Source organism: Oculina patagonica, chromosome 8 (genome assembly GCF_052425735.1).
Source record: "Oculina patagonica isolate OP01 chromosome 8, crgOcupat, whole genome shotgun sequence".
NCBI classification, from domain to species: domain Eukaryota; kingdom Metazoa; phylum Cnidaria; class Anthozoa; order Scleractinia; family Oculinidae; genus Oculina; species Oculina patagonica.
In genome coordinates this window covers 14,291,187-14,310,445 of record NC_135765.1, presented here as the reverse complement: position 1 = coordinate 14,310,445, position 19,259 = coordinate 14,291,187, and the positions used below count along the sequence as shown (strand labels likewise).

At 37.1% G+C, this 19,259-nt stretch overlaps 1 protein-coding gene and 1 long non-coding RNA gene across 4 annotated transcripts in view; one reads left to right on the top strand and one right to left on the bottom strand.

Moving 5' to 3' along the window:
* The window catches only part of LOC144663902 (uncharacterized), a 284,797-nt gene that overhangs the window by 54,090 nt on the left and 211,448 nt on the right, over positions 1-19,259 (top strand). The gene's annotated exons all lie outside the window — the stretch shown is intronic.
* LOC144663864 (extracellular protease-like) overlaps positions 11,487-19,259 on the bottom strand; it is a 34,774-nt gene continuing 27,001 nt past the window's right edge. Inside the window, exons 1-3 of one of the 3 annotated variants that reach the window (XM_078524943.1) lie at positions 16,588-16,738; positions 14,759-14,868; positions 11,487-13,534 (exon numbers count right to left, since the gene is read on the bottom strand). In XM_078524943.1, the coding sequence (XP_078381069.1) occupies positions 11,863-13,534; positions 14,759-14,838 (1,752 nt within the window). In that variant the 5' untranslated portion in view covers positions 14,839-14,868; positions 16,588-16,738 and the 3' untranslated portion in view covers positions 11,487-11,862. Of the gene's footprint in view, positions 13,535-14,758; positions 14,869-16,587; positions 16,739-19,259 lie in introns of those variants that run through there. The other 2 variants (XM_078524942.1, XM_078524941.1) reach the window with 2 other exon arrangements.

Genomic DNA, 19,259 nt, shown 5'->3' with positions numbered 1-19,259 from the left:
AGGGCTTTCGCTTTTAAAACAGCAATGAACTTTATGAAAATTGCACTTTTAGTCACGAACGGCAGGCACAGTAAAAAGATTAAAATTAAGGCAGCACAGTTTTTTTATCGTTCTGAAAATTTGTAATCAAATTTTTAATTTAGACGAATGAACCTTTTTCGAACAAAAAAGAGCCTAGAACCCTTTCAGAGGGTTTTAGCGAGATAGACATGTTTTATATAGCAGAGCACCAGTCTTATTATCGGTATAGGTTGTTGAAGTCGAAAGATACACACTGTTTTTTTTTTCAGAATTAGAAACAAGCTTTTTTAAGCCTGCACATTATTGTAGGTACTCATAAATGTCCAAACACGTACATGATGAAAAACAAGTTAAATTGAATGGAAATTGATTTGAAGACTCATCAGTTTTTGCTTGTAATGTAAAACAAGTGTTTCCAAGAGATTGAAGGAACCTTCAAATCATTCTATAGAATTTGTTTGAATTGCACACACATTTAGTCACCAAAGGCAGTGGCCAGCAAATAAATAAAAATTAAGGCAGCACAGTTTCTTGTCGTTCTGAAAATTTGTAATCAAATTTTTAATTTAGACGAATGAACCTTTTCCAAACAAAAAAGGGCCTAGAAACATCTTTAGAAAAACTCTCTTCTAATGCAAATGCAATCCTTTTAGCTAGATACACATGTTTTATATAGCAGATCAGCCGTCTTATTACCGGTATTGCTTGTTCAAGTCGAAAGATAACCACTGTTTACTTTTTTATAATAAGACCCAAGCTTTTTTTTTTGAAGCCTGCAATTTATTGTAGATATTCATATATGTCCAAACACGTACATGATGAAAAACAAGTTAAATTGAATGGAAATTGATTTGAAGGCTCATGAGTTTTTGCTTGTAATGTAAAACAAGTGTTTCCAAGAGATTGAAGGAACCTTCAAATCATTCTATAGAATTTGGTTGAAAAGAGCGTTCTCTTTTCAAACAGCAATGAACTTGAAGGAATTGCACATTTTACTGTGACTTAAAGGTCACAAACAGTAGTGGGCAGCAAATATATAAAATTAAGGCAGCATTTTTTGTCGTTCTGAAAATTTGCGATCAAAATTTGTTTTAATTAAGACGAAGGAACTTTTTTCTAACAAAAAAGAGTCTATAGAAACATGTTTAGAAAAACTTTCGTCTAATGCAAATGCAATCCTTTTAGCTAGATACACATGTTTTATACTGCGCATCACATGACTTGTTATAAGTGTGGCCTGTTAAAGTTGAAGGATACACACGTTTGTTTTCTTCATAAATAAAAACAAGCTTTTTTAAGCCTGCACATTATTGTAGATACTGATAAATGTCCAAACACGTATCTGATGGAAAACAAGTTAAATTGAATGGAAATTGATTTGAAGACTCGTCCGTTTTTGCTTGTCATGTAAAACAAGTGTTTCCAAGAGATTGAAGGAACCTTTAAATCATTCTATAGAATTTGTTTGAAAACAGCGTTCTCTTTTAACCCTTTTCAGACCGGGCTTTTTTGGACCTTCTCAGACCGGGCGGGGGGGGGGGGGGGGGGGGGGCTATGTAACTTCCAGAATATTTAAGCAATCACAATGAAACTTATAGGATGTATTGTATGCCCAAACATCTTTCTTTTGGTATACGTCACGTGGGATGGTGACGTCACATCACGTGACAATTACATCATGATGTCAAAACAGCCGCCATCTTGGATCCGCCATCTTGGTTTTCAAAATTTTTCCAAAATGCTAGAAAACCACCCAAAATTACTGCAAAGTACTCAAAATCAATAAAAATGTGCTTTAAAACCGTAAAAATGTAAAAATAATCCCATTAAAGTTAATTTTAATTAATAGAAACATCCAAATTTACAAATTTGGGAAAACATGCCTGTCAAAATGCCGTTGCCATGGTAATGTCAAGTTCCTGACTCATCGTCCGACCCTATCAAATTATTTCCAGATAAATTTTAGGAAAACTCGCAAAGTTTGGCAGCGTTTCGTTGAATCTTAAAAAAGGTATAAGAGTTCAAAGTCAGCGCGGGCTTCAACCCCCCCCCCCCCCCCGCGGTCTGAATAGGGTTAAAACTGCAATGAACTTGAAAATGCACAATTAGTCACAAACGACAGGGCCAGGAAAAATATAAAATTAAGGCAGCACAGTTTTTTATCGTTCTGAAAATTTGTAATCAAATTTTTAATTTAGACGAATGAACCTTTTTCGAACAAAAAAGAGCCTAGAAACCTTTTCAGAGGGTTTTAGCGAGATAGACATGTTTTATATAGCAGAGCACCAGTCTTATTATCGGTATAGGTTGTTGAAGTCGAAAGATACACACTGTTTTTTTTTTTTTCAGAATTAGAAACAAGCTTTTTTAAGCCTGCACATTATTGTAGGTACTCATAAATGTCCAAACACGTACATGATGAAAAACAAGTTAAATTGAATGGAAATTGATTTGAAGACTCATCAGTTTTTGCTTGTAATGTAAAACAAGTGTTTCCAAGAGATTGAAGGAACCTTCAAATCATTCTATAGAATTTGTTTGAATTGCACACACATTTAGTCACGAAAGGCAGTGGCCAGCAAATAAATAAAAATTAAGGCAGCACAGTTTCTTGTCGTTCTGAAAATTTGTAATCAAATTTTTAATTTAGACGAATGAACCTTTTCCAAACAAAAAAGGGCCTAGAAACATCTTTAGAAAAACTTTCTTCTAATGCAAATGCAATCCTTTTAGCTAGATACACATGTTTTATATAGCAGATCAGCCGTCTTATTACCGGTATTGCTTGTTCAAGTCGAAAGATAACCACTGTTTATTTTTTTATAATAAGACCCAAGCTTTTTTTTTTGAAGCCTGCAATTTATTGTAGATATTCATATATGTCCAAACACGTACATGTTGAAAAACAAGTTAAATTGAATGGAAATTGATTTGAAGGCTCATGAGTTTTTGCTTGTAATGTAAAACAAGTGTTTCCAAGAGATTGAAGGAACCTTCAAATCATTCTATAGAATTTGGTTGAAAAGAGCGTTCTCTTTTCAAACAGCAATGAACTTGAAGGAATTGCACATTTTACTGTGACTTAAAGGTCACAAACAGTAGTGGGCAGCAAATATATAAAATTAAGGCAGCATTTTTTGTCGTTCTGAAAATTTGCGATCAAAATTTGTTTTAATTAAGACGAAGGAACTTTTTTCTAACAAAAAAGAGTCTATAGAAACATGTTTAGAAAAACTTTCGTCTAATGCAAATGCAATCCTTTTAGCTAGATACACATGTTTTATACTGCGCATCACATGACTTGTTATAAGTGTGGCCTGTTAAAGTTGAAGGATACACACGTTTGTTTTCTTCATAAATAAAAACAAGCTTTTTTAAGCCTGCACATTATTGTAGATACTGATAAATGTCCAAACACGTATCTGATGGAAAACAAGTTAAATTGAATGGAAATTGATTTGAAGACTCGTCCGTTTTTGCTTGTCATGTAAAACAAGTGTTTCCAAGAGATTGAAGGAACCTTTAAATCATTCTATAGAATTTGTTTGAAAACAGCGTTCTCTTTTAACCCTTTTCAGACCGGGCTTTTTTGGACCTTCTCAGACCGGGCGGGGGGGGGGGGGGGGCTATGTAACTTCCAGAATATTTAAGCAATCACAATGAAACTTATAGGATGTATTGTATGCCCAAACATCTTTCTTTTGGTATACGTCACGTGGGATGGTGACGTCACATCACGTGACAATTACATCATGATGTCAAAACAGCCGCCATCTTGGATCCGCCATCTTGGTTTTCAAAATTTTTCCAAAATGCTAGAAAACCACCCAAAATTACTGCAAAGTACTCAAAATCAATAAAAATGTGCTTTAAAACCGTAAAAATGTAAAAATAATCCCATTAAAGTTAATTTTAATTAATAGAAACATCCAAATTTACAAATTTGGGAAAACATGCCTGTCAAAATGCCGTTGCCATGGTAATGTCAAGTTCCTGACTCATCGTCCGACCCTATCAAATTATTTCCAGATAAATTTTAGGAAAACTCGCAAAGTTTGGCAGCGTTTCGTTGAATCTTAAAAAAGGTATAAGAGTTCAAAGTCAGCGCGGGCTTCAACCCCCCCCCCCCCCCGCGGTCTGAATAGGGTTAAAACTGCAATGAACTTGAAAATGCACAATTAGTCACAAACGACAGGGCCAGGAAAAATATAAAATTAAGGCAGCACAGTTTTTTATCGTTCTGAAAATTTGTAATCAAATTTTTAATTTAGACGAATGAACCTTTTTCGAACAAAAAAGAGCCTAGAAACCTTTTCAGAGGGTTTTAGCGAGATAGACATGTTTTATATAGCAGAGCACCAGTCTTATTATCGGTATAGGTTGTTGAAGTCGAAAGATACACACTGTTTTTTTTTTTTCAGAATTAGAAACAAGCTTTTTTAAGCCTGCACATTATTGTAGGTACTCATAAATGTCCAAACACGTACATGATGAAAAACAAGTTAAATTGAATGGAAATTGATTTGAAGACTCATCAGTTTTTGCTTGTAATGTAAAACAAGTGTTTCCAAGAGATTGAAGGAACCTTCAAATCATTCTATAGAATTTGTTTGAATTGCACACACATTTAGTCACGAAAGGCAGTGGCCAGCAAATAAATAAAAATTAAGGCAGCACAGTTTCTTGTCGTTCTGAAAATTTGTAATCAAATTTTTAATTTAGACGAATGAACCTTTTCCAAACAAAAAAGGGCCTAGAAACATCTTTAGAAAAACTTTCTTCTAATGCAAATGCAATCCTTTTAGCTAGATACACATGTTTTATATAGCAGATCAGCCGTCTTATTACCGGTATTGCTTGTTCAAGTCGAAAGATAACCACTGTTTATTTTTTTATAATAAGACCCAAGCTTTTTTTTTTGAAGCCTGCAATTTATTGTAGATATTCATATATGTCCAAACACGTACATGTTGAAAAACAAGTTAAATTGAATGGAAATTGATTTGAAGGCTCATGAGTTTTTGCTTGTAATGTAAAACAAGTGTTTCCAAGAGATTGAAGGAACCTTCAAATCATTCTATAGAATTTGGTTGAAAAGAGCGTTCTCTTTTCAAACAGCAATGAACTTGAAGGAATTGCACATTTTACTGTGACTTAAAGGTCACAAACAGTAGTGGGCAGCAAATATATAAAATTAAGGCAGCATTTTTTGTCGTTCTGAAAATTTGCGATCAAAATTTGTTTTAATTAAGACGAAGGAACTTTTTTCTAACAAAAAAGAGTCTATAGAAACATGTTTAGAAAAACTTTCGTCTAATGCAAATGCAATCCTTTTAGCTAGATACACATGTTTTATACTGCGCATCACATGACTTGTTATAAGTGTGGCCTGTTAAAGTTGAAGGATACACACGTTTGTTTTCTTCATAAATAAAAACAAGCTTTTTTAAGCCTGCACATTATTGTAGATACTGATAAATGTCCAAACACGTATCTGATGGAAAACAAGTTAAATTGAATGGAAATTGATTTGAAGACTCGTCCGTTTTTGCTTGTCATGTAAAACAAGTGTTTCCAAGAGATTGAAGGAACCTTTAAATCATTCTATAGAATTTGTTTGAAAACAGCGTTCTCTTTTAACCCTTTTCAGACCGGGCTTTTTTGGACCTTCTCAGACCGGGCGGGGGGGGGGGGGGGGGGGGCTATGTAACTTCCAGAATATTTAAGCAATCACAATGAAACTTATAGGATGTATTGTATGCCCAAACATCTTTCTTTTGGTATACGTCACGTGGGATGGTGACGTCACATCACGTGACAATTACATCATGATGTCAAAACAGCCGCCATCTTGGATCCGCCATCTTGGATTTCAAAATTTTTCCAAAAAGCTAGAAAACCACCCAAAATTACTGCAAAGTACTCAAAATCAATAAAAATGTGCTTTAAAACCGTAAAAATGTAAAAATAATCCCATTAAAGTTAATTTTAATTAATAGAAACATCCAAATTTACAAATTTGGGAAAACATGCCTGTCAAAATGCCGTTGCCATGGTAATGTCAAGTTCCTGACTCATCGTCCGACCCTATCAAATTATTTCCAGATAAATTTTAGGAAAACTCGCAAAGTTTGTTAGCGTTTCGTTGAATCTTAAAAAAGTTATAAGAGTTCAAAGTCAGCGCGGGCTTCAAAACACTCGCAAACATTTTGTTTTAAACCTGAAAATTACTGTAGAAACTCATAAATGCTCAAACAAATAATGATGGAAAAAGAAGTTAAACCAAGTACAAACCAATTTCAAGACTCATAAGTTTTTTTTATGCACAGGTTTCTAAAGAGGCACCTTTAAACTATAGAATTTGGTTGAGAAGGGAATTCTTGTTCAAAAAAGCGAACAACTTTAAGAAAATTGTACTTTAGTTTTGATTGAATGGACAAGAAAAAATAATATCAACATTTAGTGTTCAGAATTGCAAGGTTCTGTTTTTAATCGTTCTGTTTTTAATTGTTTTCGATGAACCCCAAATCTTTTCTGAAAAAGCCGAATAATATGTTCTAGAATCTAGAGCAAGTAGGCATTTCGAAACGTGCAAACGTCATTCTGCAAACGTCATTCTTTAGCTCGATAGACATGTTTTATACATAAGATAATGTCTCGTTTTCGGTAAGGTAACACATTTTGTTTTTTTAAGATTTAGTCAAAAACCGCTCTTTTTCCGGCAATATTTTGCATCTCTCAGACTCTTTTATTCTTCTACAGCAGGACATTGATGCTTGAGTTTCTATTTGGAAAAAATGTGTCATGGCACACGCGTGTCCATTGGAAGATAATTTATCTTTGAGGGGAGCAGGGATGGCGCAGTGGTGAGAGCGCTCGCCCCCACCAATGTGGCCCGAGTTCGATTCCCGAACCAGGCGTCATATGTGGGTTAAGTTTGTTCTTGGTTCTTGTCCTTACTCAGAGGGGTTTTCACCGGGCTCTCCGACACTTCTTAATTCCAATTCGATGGGCAATCCGAGGCCCACAGCCAGTTTGTTAGTCGCAAGACTATAATAAGCGCTTACCTTTTAAATTAATTTATGTAATGAAAACTGATGATAGGTTAGGCAGTAAAATAGTCAGTTTAAGTCAAGAAAAAGGAGGCGAATAATATGTTCTAGAATCTAGAGCAAGTAGGCATTTCGAAACGTCTACTTGCTTTAAACGCCCGGCCACGGTGCACGCAACATTTGGACGCACAGATGCATTGCAACATTGTTGAATCATGTTGTGAAGGAGCTGGTCAATCGTAGGGATACAAGAAGTAAATCCCCAAACACTTCTGGTCTTATTAAAGTACATACAAGGGTCCGGAACTTTTGAGGCACAGCTTCAGGGGCGTTGCTAGCTGGAATTTTTGAATTGACGGGGAGGGGGGGGGGGATGGGGGGGAATTTGGGAGTATGTCACGACTGTCTGTCACACTGTGTTATACAGAGGGTTCTTACCAGATGTTCATGTCGACATCCAGCTGTGTTTACTAAAAGTGACATTTTTTCGGATAAGCACTGGAAAGTAAAACAAAAATATGACATGTTAATTCTTTAGATTCGTGCGTTTTAATTTTGCCACCTGAACTATAAGATTTGTACGTTATTGACTTTAAACATATATTCTACAAAGGGGGGATGGGTGGTCACCGGCACCCCAGGACCTTCCCTAGCTACGCCCTCGAGCTTATACCATTTGGACCACATACCGCGTACATCCCAGTTAGTAGAAAATTATGCACGAATACATCCTTTATTAACTGATGTTGCTTTTCCATCTTTGTAGCCAACCATCTATTGGCCTTTATGACATAAGCACGCCCGTATATCTTTTCAAAATAAGACTGTCTAATCGCCGTTTATAGAGACCCGATGACTTAAAATATTGCTGTCTGCATATCGTGCTTACAAATTGCCTTTTTAAACAAGTAAATATGGCTGTCAGATAGTTTGGTTATGACATCAAATCCGTAATTCTATCTCGTCTCCAGTCTTAGTCACTCCGTAGTCACATGAGAGAGCATGCGCATGCGATCAGTCAGTTGCAATCGTGTTCTTTCAGTCGGTCGGAAGCAAAATTTTCGTCTCTTCGAAAAAAAAACTGGTAATTCTCCGCATTATTGGCGACATCTGGACTTGATCTGGCCAGCTGTATGCAGACGCTAACCCCGTAGACTATGTCGTCTGTACACGCTAAAACATGGACTTATTCGTCTACAATGGTTGGTATGTGACACGTCGATTTGTTATCTCTGCTTTCTGGGCTGAATTCACCTGAACAACAGGATTTAAGAAAAAAAAATTCAGAATTTTTAAACTACATTGTCGAGGATCCCCGACCGATGGGGTACTTTTATTTTCTCTTTCAAGAGTGTGAGCGCTTTGACCCAAGCTTCCTTTATCGGCCTTTCCCTTGTCAATTTCAGTGAAAGATGACTTACTTCGATGGGGATTCCTGGTTTTCCAACTTCGTTTATACCCTTAACACTACCTACTGTATATTCTAAATAAGTGTCTACTGTTACAGTTTCGGTTTCTTGGGGAAAACGCAAACACGTGGATTCAGCCTAATGTTCACTCCAGGTCAAAAAGAATCGAATAAGAAAGTACGATATGGGGAACTGAAAATGAAGATTCTTGGCCTGTGATGAAATGCCGCCACGTAGATTATCCAAAAACTGGCAGTTTGAAACGCAAAATGTACAGTTTGGGCCTTTTGGAACACGCCACCACGTGGATTCAGGCTAATGTTCACTCCAGGTCCAGCTAAATCGAATAAGAAAATTCCACATAAAGAAATGAATGAGGATGTTTTGGCCCTTGTGATAAAATACCACCACAGTGATTAAGTCGAATTTTCACCCCAGATCTACCAAAAACTGCCAGTTTGAAACTAAAAATGTACAGTTTGAGCTTTTTTGGGAAAACGCCAAGACGTGTATTCAGCGTAACGTTGTCTCCAGGTCCTAAAGGATCAAATAAAAAAAAGAAAGTGCCACATGGGGAGCTCAAAATGAAGATTGTTGGCCCTTGTGATGAAATGCCACAACATAGTTAAAGCGTTATTTTCACTCAAGATACATCAAAACCTGGCAGTTTGAAAATTAAAATGTACAGTTTGGGCATTTGGGGGCAAAGGCAACCACGTGGATTCGGACTTATAATCACTCCTGGTCAGAGATAATAATAAAGTTCCACATGGGAAGCTCAAATAAAGATTTTTGGTCCTTGTGATGAAATGCCACCACGTAGGTTAAACCTCATTTTCACTCAAGATACACAAAAATTGTCAGGCTGAGTTTGAAACTTAAAATGTACAGTTTGGGCCTCTTGAGAAAAAATTCTTCGCTTGGATGCAGCCTAATGTTGACTTCAGGTCCAGAAGAATCGAATATAAAGAAAGTGCCACATGGGAGCTCATAAAAATGATCTTTGGCCCTTGTGATGAAATACCACCACGTGCAGTAAGACCTTATTTTCACTACAGATCCACCAAAAACTGGCAGTTTGAAACTAAAAGAGTACAGTCCGGACCTTTTAGCATGTTTTAGGAAAATTGATACCACATGGATTCAGGCTACTGTTCACTCCAGGTTTAAGAGAATGGAATAAGAAAGTGCCACATGGGGAACCTAAAATGAAGATTTTTTGGCCATTGTGATGACTGCCACTATGTAGATTTAGCCTTATTTTCACTCCAAATGCACCAAAAAGTGGCAGTTTAATACTTTAAATGTACAGTTTAAGCCCTTTTGGGAAAACGCAACCACGTAGAATCAGGCTGATGTTCAATCCAGGTCCTAAAGAATCGAATAAGCATCCCTTAAGACTTGCGAGGAACTAGTAAAACCCGCAGAAAAAAATTCTGGCTGCGCGATCCTTTTGAAGCGTACGCTAACCATTTACTTCGGCATTTTGGACCTCTAAAGACATAAGTTATTGTGTCCGATCTTAACAGCCTTTCCATCATTTTAAATTTTTCTCAAACAAAGTATGAACTAGTTGTTTCAAACCAAGTTTCAAGATGGTCTGGACTGCTTTGGAGATCTAAAAATGGCGGATTCTATATAATGGTATGCAGCGCAGTGAATTTGTTCTGTCTCTTCGTGTTCTGCTGCAAATATATATATATAGCACGACGATATGATCAAGAGAAACATTTAAAGGATCACTAGGTTTCTGAGAGTTCTCGACCAATAGGGTACGTTTATTTTATTTTCTAAGAGACAGCGCTCTTTGCCCCAGGGTTTCATTACCTGCACGCCTTTCTCCCGACAACTTGGAAACTCTATAACGGATGGCGAAGATTGATGAATTATTTTGATGGGGATACCTGGTTATAATGCGAAAAGTATCTTTATCTTTTTTTTTTAAGTTATAATGGAGATGAAACCGAGATGCCGTTTTTTTAATAGTAATATTTTTAAGCGCCTACAATCTAACCATGGCGAGTCCCAGAGGAGATCAGCTTATTAGATGTTCGTTTTTACTTACCAGATTTAAATGGTTTGCATCACCAAAAATACTCAAAAGCGAAATAAGAAAAAAAAAAATACATGTAAAACAAGTGTCACCAAGCGATTGAACCACCTTCAAATCATTCTATACAATTTGGTTGACAAGGCCGTTCTCTTTGAAATTAAAAATGAACTTAAAGAAAACTGCACTTCTTGAAACATAAGGCAAGGCGGATAAAAAAGAGACAAAAAATTCAGCCATCACAGTTTTAAAAACCCGTTTTTTTCATTCTGAAACTTTCCTTTTTTGGACGACTTATGCAAACGACTTTAGAATTCAACTTTAAATTTGTTGACACCCTTTTTTCTGCAATCCCTGTAGCTCAATGCACTTTTTGTGCTTTAATCTCCGGAAAAAACTGAAATCCGTGTACATATGTTCATTTTGTTTATTTCTTTGGCTTGCGTAAGATCTGAACAAGGCGACTTCAGTTAATTCGGTGTCCGTTTTTGGCTTTTAGCCTCAAATCTTGCATTTTACTGCAAATAGTAATAAATACCCTAAAACGATATAATTGAAAAGTAAAGTTAGGCGGAAAGCAAATTTCAAGAGTCTTCGGATTTTTGCATGTACATGTCAAGTGTTTCCAAGTTAAATTAAGAGGAAACCAATTTCAAGACCCATCAGATATTTCCGTGCACATGTTAAGGAAGTATTTCTTAGAGATTAAAAACACCTTCAAATCATTCTATAGAATTCGATTAAAAAGGCTTTATCTTTTATACAGCTATGAAACTTACAAAAATTGCATTTTAGTCCTGGATGACAGGGGACAAGAAAAGTACAAAAATTCAGTCATCACAATTGTATGGTTTTAATATATTTATTTTTCCTTCATATGACATATTAATGACTTGTTAATAACAGCAAAACATCAACAGCACTAAGCATTAATTAGATAATAACACGCAATTTATATACCCGAAAGCAAAATTAGGACTTAAATCAAGAATTATTTAAGAACATACAGTTCCTTTAGAGATCGTCTAAGTCATAAAGCTGAACCATAACTTCTACAAATTCTAGCCATTTGGTACTATCCCAAAGTCGAAAAAAACCCGTGGAATCCAGATATCTCGAGCCTCCAATGGATACGAAAATTGGTACGAAAATTAGGAGCTGGAGACATCGAGGGTAAAATCGTGTATTGTTCGACTGAGTGAGGCAAACTCAAGAGAAACGACCTTAGCTAGGTTCGAGTTAACGGAAGGTTCGAGAAATAGAGGCTTCGAGAAATCGGTATTCCACTGTAAGTAAACAATTAATCCCCTTCAAATATAAGACGAATTTACTATTGGGGAACGTCTCCCCAATTTCCCTTTATAGGCAAGGGATACCCAGCGTCAACGTGAGAAAACGGGTTGGAATATCGAAGATATTCAGTGCCCTTAATCACATAAAGTTGGCCATTCGGGATGACCTCCATCGCATCAAAACCACTTTTAAAGTTTTCTGGCAAATTTCCCCACTCACCGGAATCGAGTCTTTTGGGATACCCAGAATCCACTACTTCCAGGGCTTTATCGGAGTACCGTACATACAAGGGACCCTTTGTGACATAGGTTTTGCCATTTGGTAGTTGCGTCATAGAATCAAAACCTGTGCTCATGCTACGGCTAACACCCCAGTTACCATAAATTTGGTGTGGATACCCTTTACTAACTGTTGACGCCTTTCCATCTGTAAATCGAATATACTGATCGCCCCTTGTAGCATAGGGATGCCCGAATAGTTTGTTAAAGATAAAACTATCAAACCCTTGAGTAAAGTTTTCAGGCAAATTGTCAAAACCGTCATTTATCAGCGTTGGGTAAGCAGGGTTAAGAGTTCTAGCATTGGTATCTGTATATCGCACGTAAATATTCCCTTTAAACAGGTATGTATAACCGTTTGATAATGTAGTCATAGCATCAAATCCGTAGTTAAATGGAAATAGCGATGCTGCAAAATAGCAATAGTTTTCCGCATTATTAGCGGCTTGGTGAGGGGCCGATTTGGCCAAGTTTTTGCAATAACTTACACCGTAACCAATGTCGTCGATGTAAGCTAAAGCATGGGCTAACTCGTGCACAATTGTTGTCATTTTACTGTAAAATCCCGAAAGACTTGAGGAACTTTCGTACAAACCGCACAGGTGCATTGTGCGTGATCCTAACCAAGTGTATGCATATATGTTAGAGCAGTGATCCCCTCCATGGACATAAGTAAATGTATCTGATCTTAACAACCTCTCCATTTCCCTGAACTTTGTGATAAGAAAGTCTGCACTTGTTGTTCCAAACCAAGTTCTAACTCGGTCTGGACTGCTTTGGAGATCTGAAATGGCGTATTCTATATAAAGGTATGAAGCGCGGTGAATTTCTTTTGTTAGTTCTTTTTGGGCTGCATTTCCCTTGACAACAGGATCTAGAAGAACATTAACACTTTCACTACGTTTAGGAGAGTTCCCAACTGATAAGGTACGTTTACGTTCCTTTTCAAGAGAGCGAGCCCTTTGCCCCAGAGTTCCATAACCCGCCTTTCTGCCGACAACTTGAAAACTAACTGATGGCGAAGATAAATGACTTATTTTGATGGGGATACCTGGTTTACCAGGTTCGTTCATACCCTTTACACTACCTACTACATATTCTATATAAGTGTCTACTGCTATAGAGTACGTTCCAGCTTTGCTTATGTCGTATCCTTCAGAAACTTCAAACGTTGATGACACGGTCTGTCCAACTGCCACGAGCACGAACTGATCAGGGCCAGGAGTACTGCGCTTTATGAAAATACCATCGTATGGTATCTTGTTTCCATTCCGCGTGACAGACAGGCAATCAGACGTCAGTTGCTGCAGCGGTGTGCGCCACTTTAGCACAGAAAAGTCTCGTTGACCCTCGTTCTTTAAATTGAATTGGCATTCAATTTTTTCCGTTGTTCTGTATCTCGGTGAACACTCAAGGGAGGCAGAGAAAACTCTGTGCAAACCAAATGAAATGAGCATATTTAACCCTATTCAGAGGGGGGGGGGGGGGGGGGGGGGGGGGGGGGGGGGGTTGAGGTACGCACTAACTTTCAACGCTTATAACTTTTTCACGATTCAACCAGACCCTGCCAAAATTTCTGAGTTTATCTAAAATTTATCTGGGAACAAATTGGTAGGATAGGATGTTGTGTCAGAAATTTGACATCACCATGGCAACGGCATTTTGATAGGCATGTTTTCCCAAATTTGTAATTTTCGTGTTTCTATTAATGAAATTTAACTGAAATGCAATTAATTTTTACCTTTTTACGGTCTTTAAGAACAGTTTTATTGATTTTGTGGGGTACTTTGCCGTAATTTTGGGTGGTTTTCTGGCATTTTGGAAAAGTTTTGAAATCCAAGATGGCGGATCCAAGATGGCGGCTGCTTTGACATCATGATGTAATTGTCACGTGATGCGACGTCATCATCCCACTTGACGTATACCAAAAGAAAGATGTTTGAACTTACTATACATCCTATAAGTTTCATTGTGATTACTTAAATATTCTGGAAGTTACATGGTCAGAGAAGGTCCTAAAAAGCCCGGTCTGAATAGGGTTAAGAGAAAATGTATAAAACTTTTACCAATGGAATTTATTATATTAAAATGTGACTTTTCTATCGTCTAACGAGCAACGAACTCTTTACAGCAGTTAATGGAGAAGTACTTTTACAAGTTCTTTTGTTCTTACTACAGAAAGGTGTCAATGATTCCCGTCGGGTACAATTGGTCACAATTCAGTAAGGGATTTTCAAGGGCAGATTTCATAATTTGAACAAAACCAAATTGAGCGCGTTTCTGCAAAAGCATACGCAAAAAAAAACAGTGTTCGCCTCTGTAGAAATAAATAATTGTCCCTGATCTTAGCACCGCCTCCAATGTATGAAACTTTTGGGCAACTGTATCTGAACTAGTCAGTGTTCCAAACCAAGTGACAACCCGGTCTGGACTGCTTTGAAGGTCTGTAATGGCGGATAAAATAAAGTGATATGCAGCGCTTTGGATTTTTTTGACTCTTCATTTTCAAGAAAGAAATATTTGCACTGACGAGTTCAAATTTTTCTAACCTGACATTAAAATGCTTAGTGTTTTTGCACACTGCCTTCTAGCGATTTCATGTCTAAAAGAACTTGTGAGTATTTCTTGTTTTCTTATAGTGTCGACTATACTTACTTGGTTTCCGAAATATCGAATTCCACATTTTGATCACCATTTGCCATCCCCAATATCAACAAGATTATCCAGACTGCCATCTTCAATAGCCTTGTGTGTTAGTTGATCGCCTGTACAGAGAAAAAAAATAGTTCCACAAATTGAGTATCAATAATCCTGTTGGCCAAACAATAAAATAGAGGTGCATTTAACCTGGGATTTAAGTGTATAATGAGTGCAAATTGTATGAATATTTTGTTTTAAAGAAACTCGAAGACCTGAAACGGCTGTTAATATACTTCGGAGACTTTTGATCGAAAACTCACGAAGACCTCCGATGCTTATGATAACTTGAAAGGTCCATAAATCGAAGATCGTAGACCGAAGGCCGAGCTCCCGATTCCTGGATTTCCGAAGATGCTTTCAGCCGAAAACTTTCGAAGATGGGAAAGATTGACACGGATTTTTTTCCAAAACTTTTCAAACGCTGGGGAGAAGTTTTTTGATGAGCTCAAAAAAGCGTATGACATTGCCACAGTAACCCTAACTAGAATTAAACGATACAGCATCACCTAATGCAAAATTCAGAAAGCTCTCATAAATTATTACGTACAGCATCATTTGAAGTTGCAATTTCTTTTCAACGATACTTGTCAAAGATTTTAAAATTATCGATCGCATCGATAGTTATCAATTTGTCTCGGATGCGGCAACAAACAGCTTACCTAAAAAAAAAGATTGTCCCGGTCTACCGCAATAGCACACAAAATAGGAATTTTCCGTAGTGTAACTTAACAGGTTTTCTTGAACAGCCAAATATATATTTATGTCGATGGAAACCTAAAAATAATAGTCAATTTTTATTCACAATTGCCATATTAGAGCACTGAAACTATTGATAACTGTCTTTGGCTGCCGATGGCTAGGATGGAAATTGATTACAACTTCTTCGCAAGGTTGATATTTATAGCCGTGGTCTGATCTCTCTCCGAAAACTAAGGTTATATCTTCTTTTAGATGTTCAAATATGATGTTTTTCATGGGTATAGTTGCCTACCACTAATTTCAGAACAGTTTCGACCAAAAATCCATAAAATCCCGGTCAACGGTTGAAAAAAAGAGTTCCACAGATTAACTATTTGGTCCTTGGTTTCCTATAAAGATCGACACTTGAAAACGTTTTTTTCTTGGAAAAATGGAAAAAAGCTAGTCCATATTTTTCGGAAGCATTTCTTCTTTCTCCAATATATGAGAATTTCTTTATATCTAGCTCAAGAGATATGTAAAAAATATGGTACGCAAAACCTCCGATCCGTGCGATTTTTGTCCAAATCCGTCAATCCGCCACTGTTTTCGTTCAAATTTGAATCCGCATTACTTGAAAATTTGGTGTGGTATTTTCACTTTAACGGACAGAAGATGTTGTTGGTATGCCAATTTTTTTTTTTTTTTAAAGATTCGTTTCATTGCTTCTTTTTGCGACAATTCTGCCAACAAGACCGACCAAATTGATCCGAACTTCCTTTAGTACCCACGATCCGAACCTCCTGACATGAAGAGTTCCGGAATCATGTCCAAATTTTTCTCAGCTTATCTGCGATCCACGAACCTATTCACCCCCTTCTGTAATGTTTACCACAATCAGATTAAAGCGAACAAAAGCCCATTAACAAAAGCTACTGTGAACAAATACAAGTAGCTCCATTTAACTCTCAAAATAGAGCTGAAACCTTACACATTTCTCTAAAAAAGTGTGATAAGCAGAGTATATCTAGTAACATCGAATAGTATTGCATACACGATCAATCCACTATTACAACATAACGATATAGCATGTATCGTAAACTTACCCAGTGTAGTTTTCTTCAGAGTTTCCTCTTCTCGCATGTGCGGGCCGAGAGTGTGGGCAACCCAAGAGGGTCTCTAATGTTTTATGCACTACCATTGCGTGCAAAACGCTTCACATTCTTGATCACACATGGCAACAGGATTGATGCTAAGAAAACGTTTTACACTAACAAATGGATGCTCTTGGCCCCTTAATGGTTCTCCGCGGGAGGCTCGTAAGCGGATGAGACAGAAGAGCATCTTTGATTAAACATGGCAAAAAGGATTGCGGCTAAAAATGTTTTATATCAATATGCACTCTCTGCCTTAATGGGTGTTTGTGGGAAATTCATTGACAAGTACTTGTTAAACGCGCACGAAAAGAATCGATAAAAAGTTATTTTGAAGTACAAACGAAGTCTTGGGATAAAAGAAAGAAATGTACTGGACCTAAAAGGATAATTTATGTTTCAAACTTGTAACTTAAAAATTATCTACACGCAGTCGATATGGTAATATTGTTTGGAAAGTTTAACCTTCATCACTCCAAACAAACAAGGTTTTAAACGCTTTTACCATCAAGGTGTATATCCTTCTAAATTTCACATCACGCAATCGAAACAGATAATGTCGTGCTCAATATGTATACAGATATATAAAACAGATACATTTGTGCCTCAAACAACCATCCAGGTCAATTCAGTGTCAACCATTTGGAAGCATTTTATTAACAACAGTTGGTTGGCGTGAAGTCAAGAATGATAAGGCTCCCCTGGGGGTTTGAGGGAACGTGGCAAGTAACTTAATTATAACAATTTTTTTGAATATGGGAATAAAAGCAAAATAAAACTGAGAAAACGAGATCAAAAGCATATTTAAGGGAATAGGGAACACCATAATCGAAAAATACTTTTAATGAACACGGGAATATAAAGAAAATTTTATTGGGAATAAGGGAACATGGATAACACCCCTAGCCCCCGAGGAGGCACTAAATCTGCCTTGTTTCGCACTTTATCATCAAATTTGCACTTTGTCCACGCCGAACCATTTTAAATTCCATCTAAATCTTGCTAAACAGACGTAATAAGGAAGCAGAATTATAAAACTACCTTGCGCTTTTTATCTTTCTTTTCCGAGCAACTTCGAACTGATTTGGTGCTTCCGCGAAGATCACATACGTAAAGTGGAACCTCGATTTAACGAACCTCTATATCATTTTATACAGGACCCCAGTTTATACCAGTTCTGCGACTAAAGTGTTCACCCTGTTTAAATATCAATTATCATATAACGAAGTCCTCGGTATAGCGAACTATATTCTTCAGCCCGGCCAAAGTTAAAGTAAAATGTATAGAACAGTGTCTCGATATAACGAAATCCTCATTATAACGAACAAATCCGGAAGCCCAAACTTAAAATGAACCCCGATATAACGAATTATAGTTAACACGCGACAAAAGACGAATGTAGAACAGACAAACAAGGATGAGAACAACTTCAAAGTCCATGTCTATGTGGATATTAGACACTGAAGCGCAAATGTTATTTTTGACAGTCGTTCAGATCAGTCAATTTTGGCCAGTGCAACGTAATAGCGTGAAAAACAATTATTAACTATACCTCGATTTAAGGAACATTTTGGTTGTTTTCCCACAAATTCGTTCTATCGAGGTTTTCGATATAACGGACCCTCGATATAACAAACAAATTTCCCCAGTCCCTTGGCACTACGTTAATTCGAGGTTTCACTGTATCACGAACTCGTGTAGTCTGCGTAGCGCCAGTTCTCGCAGCTTCGTTGCTATGCAAGAGTGCAGACACCTAGCTAGCACACGGCCACAAACTCAGAAAGAGCCCATTGTAAAATAACGGCTATTTTGCGTTTACCGTAAAGTAAGGTGTCGACAACAACGCCTCTTCGGTTGTTTTGAGATTCGAGACAAAGCTACCTAAAAAGCAATTTCCAATTATTGTACTGCACATCTTTCAGTATCACGAGAAGTCGTCTTAGTTTGTTTGAAAACGATGACAGATTTATGAGGGTGCACCACTGATCAGCAAAATAACCTTTGAGCAACAAAAGAAAGCATAAATTCGTTCTCCAAGGTGTGAATAAACGTAATCAATGGTTTTTAAGTGATTTTCTTCAAAGAAACGCTGTCAAACTTGAAAACGTCGGCCCGACGTTTTCAAGTTTTAGGCCACTACTGCCCTGACAATTTTCATGACTAGTACAGTACATTTTAGCAAGGCCAGGCCCTTTTTTGGATTCCCAATTAATACCAACGTACACCTCGATTTCATTTTCAAGTAGCACTAAATCATGGTGACACTGTTCCTTTAAATAGGCAAAACTGTGCACGTTAATCAGATTAGCACGTTCCCAGTTAGTGAACGCGGTCGGGCTTTCTCTGCGACTCAAAGAAACGGCCCCTTTGTCAAATCAAAGAGGTCTATGACCTACTCGTGAATGCGTTAGATATATTTAAATCGTTCCTTTGAACAGTATAGTATCGATGGAAAATATTCATTATAGGGATTAATTATAATAATCAACTTTATTTAAAGTGTATATGACACAGTTTTTTCTTATTTGCCTGATCGAATGTACGTGGAATACTGATGGGAACATCGAAAAAAGAAATTCGAAATCTTTCTTGACCGTGACGTCAAACAAGAATGCGCTCAGTGA